The 15700-nt window shown below is 48.7% G+C and overlaps 1 protein-coding gene across 4 annotated transcripts in view; it reads left to right on the top strand.

Moving 5' to 3' along the window:
• CDK5RAP2 (CDK5 regulatory subunit associated protein 2) overlaps positions 1-15700 on the top strand; it is a 130604-nt gene that overhangs the window by 61102 nt on the left and 53802 nt on the right. For all 4 annotated transcript variants that reach the window (XM_053282557.1, XM_053282556.1, XM_053282554.1 and 1 more), the window contains exons 17-18: positions 2186-2301; positions 4394-4522. In XM_053282557.1, the coding sequence (XP_053138532.1) occupies positions 2186-2301; positions 4394-4522 (245 nt within the window). The remainder of the gene's footprint in view (positions 1-2185; positions 2302-4393; positions 4523-15700) is intronic.

Genomic DNA, 15700 nt, shown 5'->3' with positions numbered 1-15700 from the left:
GCATCTGCTTGTCATAGGGCTTTGATATGGGGGGGGAGGGACTGAGAAGTCTCTGAATATTTATTTTTAAACAGCTTGGAAAATTTGCTGACTTAAAAAAACTATCTAAAAAGTCCTATAAGTGGCTTGTTTCATGGCAGAAAATTACAAAAACTTCTGGAAGAAACAGTATTATATTTATTTTATTCATTCATTTATAAATGCACTTATGTTCAAGTTGTTTTGCAACCCAGAAGGTCTGAGTGAGAACTGTGAAGCAGGTGTGGTGCTTTTATTTTATTTTATTTTTCTTGTGTGTGAACTGCTCCCCAATAACTTGCAGGGACTTCAGGGTCAATCTGGCCAACATGTGAATGCAGCACCTCCATTCCAGAGGAGAGGTGTGTTAAAGGGCTTTAAAAGCCTCCTGTGAAAAACCTCCTGGAATCAAACTTGGCTGAATTTGTTCAGAACTCTGAGAAAACAAACATAGGCTCACCCTGCATGGTTGAAAGTCTCCTTTGCTAATCTGCAGCGAGGGGCCCATTTTAATAATTCATCTTTCTAGTGTGTTCTAGGCATTAAAAGTAATACAAATGTATAGTACTCAATGTATATCACTATATATTGTGAGGTGTGCGTGTGTGTATTCAGTGAAATGTATTTGCAGGCAGCATACTTATTTTGGAATATCAGACTTAAATCCTTGGGGGCCTGGGGTGTGCGGAGGCCCTGGACTTTGAGTGGGGGGGCCCCATTTTAAAATCTTGTCTCTGGGCCCACTCCAACCTTGCTACGCCCCTGCTCTCTCTGCTTGCAGGGAGATTTTTCCTATTGGGAAGCATTAAAAAACATACAATCCCCCACCAACTGCAGGTTAAAGTGATACAGTTAATTCTGCCTGCCTTGAGACTCTTACCACTTCTGCATCTGGAGACCAGGCCTCGGATGCAACGTAATTCAGGGCAAGTTGGGACTCTGGCCTAGACTGCCCATGCAGTAGAAGGAGGTGGTGGGGATTCTGTGCTAGGATCTAGTTTTCTGCTTTCGTACATTCAGGAAGTAGTAGAAAGGTGCATTGTCTGAGCAACAGCAAGAAAGGTCAATGCAAAAAATTGATATGCTCAAGAAAATCAGCTGAGCCACAGACTGAGGGATAAATGGGACATTTAAATCAGAGCTGTGCATCTTTGGTCTCCAGCCTTTTTTCGCACGACAGCACCCATAATCTTCTGCCACAGGGACAGGAGTAAAGGATGATGGGAATTGTAGTCCAGCAGCTGCAGGAGGGTCAGTGTTGTGCAGCTCTGCATTAAATGCATGGTTGGACCACGTTTTTGTTTCTTTCTTCTCCATTAGCAGCCATGAGGCCCATTCATACGTAGGTTCAACACTCGTACGCTAAGTGTACGGATACACAGGCACACATCTGTACTCAGGTACAGTCATTCACATGTTATGCTGGACACAGGGACAGAAGTACACTTCCTATCTGTACTAGATTTGAAAGCCTGTAACTAGGCCCACTTTTAAAATGATCACAGGTATAGCCATTCACACAGACACGTGTACGGATGTACAGGCATCTGTACACTTGGACAGGATAATGTCTGAATTGGGCTATGGTGTGTGTGTGTGTGTTCTGGATTGGGACTGCGATTCATGTGATGGCAGAAGGATTGAACCCTTTGCCTCTTCCCCCTGATATCAATGAAGCTCACACCTCCTTAGCTGCTATTGAAGGATGTAGCATCTTAGTTGTAGCATCTCTCCTTAAGGGGCTAGGAGCAGTTTTGTGGGCGTGATTTGGCCTTGCAGTAGGCAATGGTTAAACACTCCCTTTTGGGCACCCCAGGCCCTATTCTGATTTCTCACCCCACCCTGTGGTTGCTGCTTGTGCAGAGATCAAATGGGAGAGCCTTTTGCGTTAGTCAGCAGACCGTAGCAAAATAGCAACATACAATAAAATCCAGTAATAACAAATTAGACAGCAGAATATATGCAAGTCAAATGATGTCACCGTGGCCCAAATAAAAACGAAACAGAAGACAATAATGCCAGGCCCAACCATGCATTTAACTTAAGGTGCTGTTTGGTCCTCTGTTACAAAATATATTGTGGGTTCTTTGTTTTGTTTATTTTACTGCATACTTGGCAAGCAACAGATTCTGAAATCATACTCTTCTTGTGTGTGTGTTTTTCGTAGAGGAAACCATCTCTTCTTGGGGCGATCAGACCTCTTACTTGAGCATTTGCTTAGGAGAGAAGGACCATTTGCACATGCAGATAGACCATCTGTCTCTCGAAGAACTTAAGAAGAAGGTACTGCAATCTTGTCATACAGAGTTTCAGGGGCTGTGTTTTGTGTCTGGCTTCTTTGTGGGTGTGGACCTGGGTGTGGGTAGTCGTTGCAGGATCAGGTCTTGGGAGAACCTGCATGATCCAGACAGGAGTCTCTGAGAGGATACAAGAAGAGGCAATTTCAGACTCTCAGTGGAATCTGTAGTCCACCCTTCTTAAACTGGCCAATGAGTGGTCCCCAGGCTCTCTTTTTAGTGTAGCTGTGTTTTTTATTTTAGCAGTTGGTTTTGATTGAAGCTTTACTACTGCTTATAGCTTGTTCTTAGCCACCTTGGAGTCCCACAGTTTATTGTGGCCAAGGATAATGGGAGTTGTTGTTCAGCAGCAGTTGGAGGGCCACGTTTGCCTACCCCTGCTTTGGAAGAAGGGTGGTATAAAAATATGAATAATAAAAGTATCAATCACTCAAATAAATAAATAAATAACTGGAGGTCCAGCTCTCTTACAGTGTTCTCTGTAACAGAGATTCCCAGAAGCTGTGGACTACAACTCCCATCATCCCCAGCTGCCATAGCCTTTGGCTGGGATTCTGGAAGTTTCAGTCAGCGACATTTGTCTACACAGCTTTTCAAACTGCTCCCCCCCCAAAAAAATCCCCAAACGGTTTTCCCTGGCAAAAGGAATGGGAAGATGGTTCTCTGCCCCACAGGGGCTCCCAGTCCAAGAAGAGAACCCAGCCACAGGGAAGGCACTATGCTGAAGTGCTGTCATTTTAGAAAGGTCCCTTCTTGGCCCTGTTTAAGGGGCTGCTTAACAGGGCCAACCTTTGCCTCAGGGGGGTGATGGAGCACCTGCCCACAACTCCAAAAGTTCCCGAAGCAAAAGGAAGGAGAAGATGGTTCTCTGCCCTGAGGGGCTCCCAGTCCAAGAAGAGACCCCAGCAACAGCCCCCGGGAGGGACTCTATGCTCTCCCACTGCTGAAGAGAAGAGGGCCGCCATTTTGAATGCATGCCTCTTGGCCCAGTGAGCAGAGGCCCCTCAACGAGGTCGAGGCTGAGGGAACTGCTCATTTTATGATTTATGGAGCAGCTGCCCACCCTGATTTTCAACCAAAAGAGATGGTCTCCTGCCCCAAGGGGCTCCCAGCCCAAGAACAGCCCCTGGAGAGACTCTCTGCTGGGCTGACTGGACATTTGCTTCCCACCTCCACTAAATAGAAGACAACCCACTACTTTAGAAGTGCGTCTTAGCCCACTTAGCATTGGGGGTGTGGGGTGGGACCCGGAGATGTCTTCTAGTTTCCCAAGGCTTAGCACAAGGTCTAGAAGACAGCCCCACGTTTAAAAATGCAGTGCAAGCGCTTGTGTGGATCCGTGGCCAGGCCTAATGTTGCTTTTCAGTCACATGTAACTTTAGCCTTTGGAGAAAACTGGCTTTGTACAGTGTAGACAACTGCCATCTTCCATATGTTTGCCTAGGCCAGGGCTGCTCAACTTTGGCCTGCTGGCTGTTTTTGGACTACAACTCCCATAATCCCCAGCCACAGCAGTCAATAGCCAGGGATTATGGGAATTGTAGGCCAACATCTACAGGAGGACTGAAGTTTCTACTCCTTCAGGTGCCAACTTAAAGATACAACTTTCCTTATGAGCCTCAGGGATAGGTCTGCTCAACTTCGGCCTTCCTGCAGATGTTGGCCCTACAGCTCACATAATCCCTGGTTATTGGCCACCGTGTCTGGGGATTATGGGAGTTGTATTCCAAAAACAGCTGGGGGGACTAAGTTGAGCAGGCCTTCTCAGGGTACTGGCTGATATATACACATTTATTTTCTGGCTTTAAAAAAGGTGTCCTAGTCTGGCTGGCTTTTTGTGGCTTGTTTGACTTTTCCTGGGCTCCCATTTTTGTTCTTGGCATTTTGTTATTGACGATTTGTGATTTATTTGGTACACACTCTTTTAAGATTATGTTTGTAGACTGCCTTGGTTGGCAATGACAAGGAAGCAGAGAGGGGATTTTTCCAAATAAAAGCCTGTCTGTTAAAATGGTAATGTGTGATGTGGCCCTAACAGCTTTGTGAGTTTCTGAAAGTTTCCTTTCCCGCTTACTCAGGTTGTGGAGCTGCTCTCGGTAGTGAAGGAGCTGCATTCTGCCAATCAAGATCTCCGACAGAAGCACCTTGAATTGTCCCGGCTGAATCTCCTTGCAAACGAGCAACTGCAAACGTTTGGACAGAGTGAGGTGAGACCTTTGAATGAAAGCCCTGGGTTTCCTTTCCCTTTCCCAAGGAGGTTGACAGATCCTGTCTTTGCTTTCCGGGGCAATCCAAAGTCAATAAGATGAGAGGGCCAAAGATGCTGAAGCAGTAATGGAGCCAGCCCGAACAGCAGCCCGTGTCCCGCCCTGCCAATGATGTCATGTGCTCGGGATAGCCTGTGCAAGCTTTCCCGAGCTCATTTCCAGCCAGTGTTTTCTGCCTAGCTGTGTTTATTTCCCTTTCTTTCCCTCCAGCAAGGGAAATGACATTGGGAGGGCTCGGGGCGATTAGGCCACGCCCCCTTTGCATGTGACATCATGCACAAGGAGGGTACCAGCGGCCCTTTTCATTGGCGGCCCGGGTTCTTTGAGCCCCTCTGCACAATGCTGGCGCCGTCCCTGTGCTGAAGGTAGGACCCCTTTTATTGGACCAGCGTCTGCTGCTCTAGGAAGTATGCAGTCTTTCTCCTTAACTCACAGCTCTTTTGGCCTGGTTCTCACTGAGCAAGTCAGCATGAGTCTCGGCTGCTATGCCTAATAAAAATGTACAAGGTATAATGGCCAGGATTTAAAATTCAGTGTCCTTTGTATGCTATTGTGAATTTAAATGCTTGTATTCCCCCGCTCCCCACATTCTGTATAATATCTTTCTTATGTATCTTTTCTAATATAATTCAGAACCTGCCAGTCAGTATAGACAGTCCTGAGTTAGATGGATCAAAGGGTCTGACTCTGTATAAGGCAGCTTCAGAGGTTGAGAGGCTGTAACATGGTGGTAGAGCATCTGCCTTGCATGCAGAAGGTCCCAGGTTCAATTCCTGGCAGCATCTCTAGGTAGGGCTGGGAGAAACTCCTGCCTGAAACCTTGGAGAGCTGCTGCCAGTCAGTGTAGACAATCCTGAGCTAGATCAACCAATGGTCTGGCTCAGTATAAGGCAGCTTGATATATGATTAAGGGGTCATAGTTCCATGATAAAGCATCTGCTTTGCATGCAGAAGGTCCCAGGTTCACTCCCTGGCAGCATCTTCAGGTAGGGCTGGGAGAAACTCCTGGCTGCCAGTCAGTGTAGGAAGTATTGAGCTAGATGGGCCAACGGTCTGATTCGGTATATGGAAGTGGGCATTTCTCAAGAGAATAGTTTTCTCCAGAGGTTCCTGGGTGCATAGGCAAAACTAGGAGAAGCAGTCAGGGCACATGCCCTAAGTGCCACGGGGGGGGGGGGGGCGCCAGTGCCATGCTGCCCTCCCCCCAATTTGCGGATTATTTTTTTTTTAAAAAATATTTTTTTTAACCTGTAGCCCCTTTGGGGGGCTTCCTAAGGGCCGTGGGTGGGGGGTTGGGGGTCTGCAAAGGTTCCCCCCCCCGCTGGCCTCTTAGATCACTGCCACAGCGGTGGCCATTTTGGAGGTTGTCGCACATGCTCAGAAGGCCTCTGTGAGGCCTGGCAAGGCATAGGACCTTGCAGGGACCATTTGAGCATGTGCAGTGGCCATTTTTTAAAAAAATTAAACAAAAGGCTGCTGAAAACAAAAATGGCCACCACACATGCTCAAATGGCCTCTGCAAGACTCAAGTCTAGTTTTTTCCCTGATCCAGGGAGTCAGAAGGCAAGGGACGTGAGCATTTAAAAAACAGATAAAAATGGCACAAAAGTAAGTGGACAAAGCATCCCTTAAAAAGACAATGTTGGTTTAATACCTTGTAAGTTGGCAAAACTGAAGGGTGGGGCGGGGAGAGGCAAGGAATAAAATAGAAATATTCACTCACATGCTGTTTAATTCTCTATACAGAGCTCTATCTTTATCTGCATATTTGTCAAGCAATCTGATTATAAGGTTTATCTGAAGGCAGAGCGACCACTTTGCTTCTTAAGCTCCCCATCCCGCAACGAATTCTGTAGACTTGTGTAATGACCATGCCACTTGGCATTCTTTTAAGGACTATTGCTTTTTTCTCTTTAGTTTTCTCCCCCCTCCCTCTTCCCCTCTATTCATTTCCTCCTTTTGGAGTATAGACAGTCATGACAGGAAGGAAAGCTCAGCAGAGGATGCTGATGATGACTGACAGATTCTGGTATGGTGTTCTGAGATTGGACTTCTGCCCCACAGAACTGGAAAATAGAATTTTTGGAAGAGCCTGATGTCTTTATCAGTTTTATCACTGATATATGGCTCTGGTTATGTGCAGGCGTGTTCTTTCCACGGGTCTGAATTAAAGCGCACTGAATTAAAGCGCACTTTCCACGGCACTCAATTAAAGCGTAGCTGTGCTCCATTTCCTTTCTTTCTGGCTTTTAGGAGGCATGGGCCGTGTGGTGGTGGTGAGACTGTAGCCTTGTAGGGTCTGCTTGTTTACTGGGACCTTGAGGCCCACCCGCCGGAGTTGGGTGCCCAGGGGTGTCTTAATGGCACAGACATACACCTTAAATTAAGGAATGGAGTACCTCTGATCACATACTCAGCCCCCAAATTGGTGTTTATAGTGCCCAAATTGGGTGGCAGTCCTTTTTAGACACAGACCCACACTTGGGTTGCCCCAAGCACCCTTAATTTCAGCTGTTCAATATAGGGGGAAAGCTTTTTGTTGTGGATGCTACTTTGGGGGTGTAGATCAGGAACTCCTGGGAGATATCTGGCAGTCTGCACGCGATGGTCAAGGAGCTGTCAGAAATCCTTACTGGTCAACCTGATTACTGTCAGTCGCCCAGAAGCCGTAGCTCCCCATTGCCCTCTGAACAGAGGGTTCCCTGACTGAAGCGCTGCCTCGTGCTGTGTGTTCCTTCCAGACCGTCTTCTGCAGGCAAGTGCTGAACTCGGGGAGAGAAGGGGCCATGGCTCTTGTCTCTCTCCTGGCCTTCAGCTGGCCCCTGGGAACTTGGAGTGGGGAGCTTGGCAGGGGAGGCCCTTGGGGATTGAAAAAGAGCCCTCCACCTGCTCCTGCCTGCTGGGTAGTCCGGGGAAGCTGGCAGAGGGTGAGGTGAATGCTGTGGAGGGGCCTGATCCCTTAGAAGCGTCTACTCGTGGGGTGCTCTCTCGGGGGGCCTTGGAGTCCCAGGGGCTCATGTCTCTCTCAGTTTGCCTCCTTGCTGTCTGGGCCATGATAGTGCCGGGCACGGCCAGGCTGTGAAAGAGTCAGGTGGGGGTAGAGGTACCCATGGCCGTGCAGGAACTGGAAGAGCTGTGCCTGCATTAGAGTTGGGACTTGTATGGGCTGGCCCTGAAGCCTGCCGTGTCCCAGTTCCCCGAGGCTGGGATGCTGCTTAGCGATGCCCCTTGCCTTTGGGTTGCCTGTGCTGGCTCTGCCCTGCGTGGACTCCTATTGGCTACCCTGTAAACCGCGAAGCGTCTAAGAGGCTTCCTGTCTGAAGCAGACCTGGTCTCCGTTTCAAGGCCTCCTTGGGGCTGCTGCCTCTGTCGACTCCAGGCCTGCTCAACTTAGTCCCCCACCCACCCCGGCTGTTTTTGGACTACAACTCCCATAATCCCCAGCCGCAGTTGCCAATAGCCAGGGATTAGGGGAGCTGTAGGCCAACGTATGCAGGAGGGCTGAGGTTGAGCAGCCCTGGTCTAGTCAGTGTGATCTTTGTGTGCTCCTGGCTTGACCCTTGGGCTTCTGACACTCTACTTGGCGTGACCTCTAAGCCCACCCCTGACTCTCGACTCCTGGCTTGACCCTCTCTGACTCTTGGTCCCCTTGGCTACCAGCTTGTTTCCTGCTGCTTGTCTCTCCCAGTCCTGGCTCTGGACTTGCGCCCCTTGGTGCCTGCTGCCCACACCTCAGCCCTGACACACTGCCTGGTGCTATGTGCCAGCAACTCACAGGATCAGGGCCTTAGACTTGACAGTAGAGTGAGTGAGTGTGTGTGTATCTCATACATACATATAAACTTCAAACATAAAAGTGCCCTCTGCACACATCCATCCACTTCTGAGCGTACACTGAGCTCCCAACTCTCCATCTGAAAGTATTTTGTAAGCCATGAATGTCAAATTATTTCTAATATAGATCCAAAACCACCGCCTGACCTTTTGGGGGCCGTTCGGTGCTTAATTTGCAGCTTTACAAGATGTAGGCAATTTGCAGGCTGAAATATGAAATATTTTTACTGGATAGCTGTTTGTTCTGAAAGCACAAGTGCTTGCCCTGGAGAAATCCTGGCTACAGTTTGCGTCGCTCTCCTGCAGAGGGTACTGTTCTTTCACAGATCCCGCTGCTGCTGCTGCTGCTGCTACTGCTAATAAATAATAAAACCTGGCATTTATATATCACTTTTCGTTGTTTGAAGAGCTTTGCCTACATTATCTGGTAATTTTTACAAAAGGTGCCTCAGTGGTTTCCCCCCCATATTGCGGATAGGAGACTGAGAAAGATTGGGTTGCTTAGGGTCACTCAGTGAGGCAGAATTGGAACCTGGGCCCATTAATCGGCAGGGTGTTCCTTAACCACTGCACTACACCATCCTGGCAAGGAAAAGCCCTCTACTGCTTCTCAGCCTCCTGACCAAGGATAGGACTAGATTAAATGTTGATCATATTGTCACCATGTGTTCATGTCCGTGTTCTTATTTAAAATAGCCAATGCCAAGGACGGGAATCTAATAGAGAATGCAGTATGGGTAGAAAGGGGCGTAGAGGAGGGAGTCTGTGTGGGTGGAGAGCTGGTCTTGCCGTACTGAGCCTGCATTGCCCCATTTGCTAAGCAGAGTTCACCGTGGTTTGTACTTGGGTGGGTGACTACAAATGAGCACTGTCTGCTGTAAGTTTTTCCCATAGAGGATGCAACCATAGCTCAGTGGTGAAGCATCTGCTTGCATGCAGAAGGTCCCAGGTGCAGTCCCTGGCAGCATTTCCAGGTAGGGCTCGGGGGAAACTCCTGCCTGCAACTTTGGAGAGCCGCTGCCAGTCAGTGTAGACTGTACTGAACTAGATGGAGCAGTACCCTGACTCTGCAGAAGGCAGCTTAATGTGTTCGTCATGTACATCCGTAGCCCCATGGTATAGAGCCTCTGCTGTGCATGCAGATGGTTGTAGGTTCCATTTCCAGCAGCATCAAGTAGGCTTGGGAGAATCTCGTACCTGAAACCTCAGAGCTGCTGCCAGTCTGTAGACAGTTCTGAGCTGGATGGACCAAGGGTCTGACTCGGTATAAGGCAGCTTTCTATGTTCCTGTGTAAAAGGGCTTTAATTTTCCATACCCTGTGTTAGTTTCCTGCATCACAGTAGCATTGAAGTCTTGTGTGACAAAGTAGAACCTTGTTGCAGAAGGTTGCATAGTCCCACCTTTCTTTGTTAAGCTGGAACTGCATTTGGATTGCTCCCCCCCTGCTGCGCTTTTAAAAATTATTATTATATACTTCTGTGCATTTAACTTTCTGTCACTAGCTTTCAGCCGCCCACTTGTGAGCCTACATGCTGGGAAAGTGCTGGAGGCACAGGAAATCTGCTAAACGCTGCATCAGGGTATTTTGCTATTCAGGCCTCCAAAAAAGAGGTGTGCAGAATATCGTCTGACCTCCTTTTACCTGAAAAGCCCGAGGGATATTCAAAAGAATCCCTTTGCAGGCTCTCCGATAAGTGGGCATGTTGTTCAAATAGAATTATGCCAGCACCTTGAAATCCGATAAGTGCTCTATTTTGCATCCCATCCTTCCTCCCCAGGTATTTATGATCATGTGTGGGTTTGTCCTCGCAACACCCCTGCAAGGTAGGTGGAGATGACAAGGCCATCCAGGGAGTCTCCCCCACCCCACCCCCCAAACCTGGATCCAGCACTCTGTCTGTGGTCACACTCGTCCTTTGAGCCAGGATTGAACCAGTAATTTTGACAGCTCTTGTGGTCATTCTCTGGATCACACTAGATGCGATGGGTTTTTTGTTTGGAGGGAAGAAAGGGTTAATGCCACTATGGGGCTGGGGTGTGTGTGTTTCAGGTCAGGACCTTCGTACTCTGTGTGCATGCAGGAGGGTGTGTGTGTGTGTGTGTGTGTGTGTGTGTGTTTAACCTTGTGCTATTTTACTGATTAAAATCCTAATATAATGCTGAAAGGCGGCTCATAAATAAAAGACATTCCAGACACATTGCCTCAAACTGCTTGCTCCCCTGCGAGGGAGAACATAGAGAGACTCATATGATGCCTGTATGTTTTGTCCTGGGCACAAATAGGAACTAGGGAGGAGGCAACATTTAAATCAGAAAGCAACATGGGGGAGGAAAGTGGCTACCGCCTGATCTACATCTCCCCCCAATGCCCCTGCCCCTTTTGCAGGTTTTTTTAAGTACTTTAAACAAATCATAGGAAATCCTATTCACAAATTTCCCCCTATAGCACTGAGCACACCACCGGCATTAAATAAATGTGAGAGATTTGTGTTCATGGAAGTTCGGGTTAAAATTCCAAGGGTTATTCTGACACACATTCTAGAGCCAGTGTGGTGTAGTGGTTAGAGTGTTGGACTATGACCCAGGAGACCCGAGTTCAAATCCCCCTTCAGCAATGAAACTCACCAGGTGACTCTGGGCCAGTCACTTGTCTTTCGACCTAACCTACCTCACAGGGTTGTTGTGAGGGTAAACACAACACTGCTCTGGGCTCCGTGGAGGAAGAACAGGATATCGATGCGATAAATAAATAAACATTGCTGCCTATTTAGCTTGGGTCTGCATCTTGGGTCTGCATCTCACAACTTTGGACCTGGTGCATGCTACCCATCAAGATTTTCTAAGGAAGCCCAGGCCTTTCTCGCAGCTGCTCAAAATGCAGAGATTTTTCTTCCGCCAAGAGAGCCGAGATGCAGTTTTGCTCAGCCCCGCCGTCTATCCATCCTCGGTCATGTCTCCCCTGGGCCCGGCAGCTCTGAGTAGTCTAGGGCGGCGTTTGGCTCCAAAAGAGAGATAAAAAGGCTTGTTTTTCCGCTGTCCTCTGAACATCTGCTTTCAGACGGAGACGCCGTTCTGCTGAGTCCCGCCTCTGGGGCCCCCGGGATCTCTGCAAACCAAGCATATCAGCGGTTCATTTAGGAAAAACACATTCTCAAGGTTTTTGGTCGCCGTGGGAAGATTTAAAAGAGGCAGCTCTACTCTCCACGGACCTTCTCCTGGCCTTGTGCCACGTACTTTGCATTTAATATTTTTGTCAGACATTAAAGTCTATTCCTGGGAGCTCAGGCAGCTCCTTCATCGGTTGGAAGCGGCCGCCCCCGAACTTCAAAGCAACCCTCTTTCCTTTGGTGGCCTTCTCTTTTTAGTCGCCGGCATTGGGGTGGAGGGCGCTTTAAGCAGCCTGGAAGGAGTCTTTCCAGCAGGACTTTGGGATATTCCACAAGGTCGCTCGCCCTCTTGAGATGTGGTTGGTGGGCCTGTGGGGACACAGCTTCCTGGGGGAGGTCCTCTCTGTGGAACTCTGCCTACACTTACTGACTACTAGTCCTGATGGCTAGAGGCTACCTTCAGGCTCAGAGGCAGAATGCCTCTGAATGCCAGTTGCACGGGAGCAACAGCAGGAGAGGAGGCATGCCCTCGCCTCTTGCCTGTGGGCTTCCCAGAGAGGTGTGGAGAGCCACTGTGAGAAACAGGAGGTTAGCCTAGATAGGTCTTGGGGCTGATCCAGCCCGGCTGCCCTTATTTGCTTATGAGATCTGCTTGGCCTCTTCTCAGTGTGCTTTTAGGACGGGGTGGGCAGACGTCCGACTTGGGGGTATACTTGGAATTGACAGGGTACCCCAGGGCACATGGTCATCCTAGGAATGTGTTCATTAGCCAGCGAATTAAGAGCCAGACTAGACTTAACTTAAGTCACATCACTGGCTCCGGCTCCATAGTCCCGTCTCCAGAAGCTCTCACATCATCCATTCTGATGGATAGGGGCATCCGGAGCAGTGCCTCAGCAAAGAGGGCAGATTGATCTGGGAGTAGCAGCCCTTCAAGTGCCCTGATCCCAGGCTGTTTTCAGGTTGTAAAAGTCCCAAACAGCGTTTGAATACAAACAACCCCAAGTGTAAAACACATGGACACAATGTCCATGATGAAGAGTGCAGGCACATATGCATGAACCGGTGTCATTTTACGTTGAAGTATTCAGTAAAGAATTGGGTCTTTTCGTTCCATATGGAATGGAGAGTGTGGATTGGCCATTGTCCATAATTTGGTTGTGAGATGTATGTCTTAGACTCTGAGATCTGGGCCCAAATGCAGGTCTTGCATGAGAGAGTTCTTTGTCAAGGTCTACATCCTCTGTGACGGAAGAAAGGGCCATAGCTCGCTGGTATAGCACTGAGGGATGGAGAACTAGTCTTGTGGTGGTGAGCATGAGTTGTCCCCTTTGCTAAGCAGGGTTTTCCTTGGTGACTACGTGTGAGTGCTGTAAGACATTCCCCTTAGGGGATGGGGCCATTGCTCATTGGGGGATGTATGCAGATGGTCCCAGGTTCATTGGCATCTTCAGGTAGGGTTGCATTTACAGGATGGGGCCATAGCCCAGGGGAAGAGCATCTGCATGTAGAAGGTCTGAGGTTCACTCCCTGGCATCTCCAGTGGGGGCTGGGAAAGATCCCCATCTGAAACCCTGGCGTGTGTATACCAGGGCTGCTCAGCTTCGGCCTTCCTGCAGATGTTGGCCTACATTTCGCATAATCCCTGGCTATTGGACACTGTGGCGGGGAATTGTGGGAGTTGTCATTCAAAACCAGCTGAGGGGGGCCCTAAGTTGAGCAGGCCTGGTGTATACTGAGTTTGACGGTCGGTGTATACTGAGCTAAAGTGGTGGTCTGACTTGGTGTGAACAATTTCATATGGAAGTTTACAGGGTAGTGTAGTGGTTAGAGTGTTGGACTAGGGCTGGGGAGACCTGAGTTCAAATCCCAATTCAGCCATGAAACTTACCGGGTGACTCTGGGCCAGTCACTTAACTCTCAGCCTAGCCTACTTCACAGGATTGTTGTGAGGATAAAAATAGCTTGGGCACCTTGGAGAAAGAGCTGGATGCAATTGTATGAATGAATGAACTAGTCTGTTGCGGTTTTTCTGTATGCTTTTGTCACTTGACTTCCTACATGGGGGCATTCCCCCACGCTCTCTCTGGAACCTGTCCTTCTTTACGGTTGTCCACAGTCTTTATGGAGTCCCCCTTAGCAGCTCCTCCTCCTGTTGCCACTCTTCCATTTTCACCTCTACAGAAGATATCAGCTGACAATTTAACCTCTTTTGGAGACAAGGCTTTTGTCCCCACTCTCTGGTGCTGCCTTCGACCCCTGTCGAAGCCCTGTTCCTTAAGCGCAACACTCCCCTGCAGGACCTGAACTCCAAAGCTGAAAAGATGAAGCCGCCAGAAGGAAGATGGAGTCATTCTCTCATGAGGCATTATATGCTGCTGCCAACAGAAGTGTGAAATCTGCAAAATATCTCCCGCTCAGGATGGCCATAAAGAGCATGACTGGAAGTAGAAATGTCATTGATCTAAATAGACTGAGTCATTGTGTCAGCTGCAGCGTGGCTGAAGCATCTGAGGGAGAGCTGACTTTCCCCTTCTTATTGGCAAGTGAACCGAGGACCACCTTGGGCAAGATGAGCTCCAGATTTAGCTGCGGGAGCTGCTTCTGATGACGATCAGTTTCTGGGACCTCCCAGGTTGGAAAAATACATGACTAGGTGGTGTATGCCAAGCTGCCGGAACTTAACTATGGCAGCGGTGTTCAGGTGAACTTGCTTTGCATTTCCACCAAGGAAGAGGGAAACCTCCAACACTGTTGACGTGGACGTAGAAGCCTTTCCCTGAAGGAAGTTTGTCCTTACCTCGAATCCTCCTGAGGTTCAGTCTTCCAACACTGTACATCATGATGTACTTTGGCTGCAGATTAAGAAACAAAAACCACTCATGGAATTTGTATACCGCTTTCCAACAAAAGATCCCAGAGCGGTTTACATGGAAATCAGTCAGTCAAAGAAAATGGCGGCCTGTCCCCCAAGGGGCTCACACTTTAAAAAAGAAGCCTAAGATAGACACCAGCCACAGCCTCTGGAGGGATGCTGTGCTGAGGATGGAGAGGGCCAGTTGCTCTCCACCTGCTCAATAAGGAGAATCGCCATTTTATGAAGGTGCCTCTTTACTCGGTTAGCAGGGGTGGATCATCTGCCACAGGCTGGACTGCCTACATGGGTGCAGCAACGTCCCTCCCGGCCTTCCAGGGGTCATCTCGAGAAACTGACTGCCAAGAAATCCAGGACCAACAAAAGGGAAGTACTCTTTCACACAGTGCATAATTCATCTATGGAATTCTCTGCCACAGGATGTGGCAATAGCCACCAGTCCAGATGGCCTTAAGAGGAGCTTAGACATTCATGGAAGACAGATCTGTCAGTGGCTACTAGTCTGAGGTCTATAGGCCACCTCCAGCCTCAGAGGCAAGACACCTCCAAATATCAGCTGCAGAGGGAGCAACAGCAGGAGAGAGGGCACACCTTCACCTCTCGCCTTTGGGCTTCCCGGAGGCATCTTCCCGGTGGGCCACTGTGGGAAACAGGGTGCTGGACCCGATGGGCCTAGACCTGAAGCAGCAGGGCCATTCTTATGTTCTATCTTGTGGGTTTTTTGTTTTTGTTTTTGTTTTTTTAGGTTGTTAGACCTTGGTGACATTGAACCTCCTTTTCCTAATCTTTTCCCATTTCAACCGCTTTGAGAACTTTTCATTAGTATAATAATGATGGTTGTCATAAGATCCTGTTATTTGTCAGCTCTGGTTTATTTTCCCAAATCAGGGGAAATAATGGGAGATAAGGGCACTTGTGGCGACTCAAGGCTGGAAACTCCTCCCCATAATCTTCCCAGTACTTTTAAGCACTACTAAAAGGCTTCGTTCTGGCTGTGATGGATGTGGCTTCAGGAACAGGTGGGGAGGGGCTTGTGTGATTGAGTGCTTCCAGTCCACAAAAGCTTAGGCCACAATATATCCATTACTCCAGGTTTTCTCCCATAAGAGAGGAGAGCTGGTTTTGGGGTAGCAAGCATGAATGGTCCCCTTTGCTAAGAAGGGTCTTCCCTGGCTTGCATTTGAAGGGGGAGACTACATGTGCAAAGGACTGGAAGATCTTCCTCTTAGGGGATGGGGCTGCTCTGGGGAGAGCATCTGTCTGCTTTCATGCAGAAGGTTCCCTGGCATCTCCCAGATAGG

The sequence above is a fragment of the Hemicordylus capensis genome, chromosome 17, assembly GCF_027244095.1.
Source record: "Hemicordylus capensis ecotype Gifberg chromosome 17, rHemCap1.1.pri, whole genome shotgun sequence".
NCBI classification, from domain to species: Eukaryota; Metazoa; Chordata; class Lepidosauria; order Squamata; family Cordylidae; genus Hemicordylus; species Hemicordylus capensis.
Note: the sequence above shows the minus strand (reverse complement) of the source record. Positions and strands in the feature narration are given on the sequence as shown.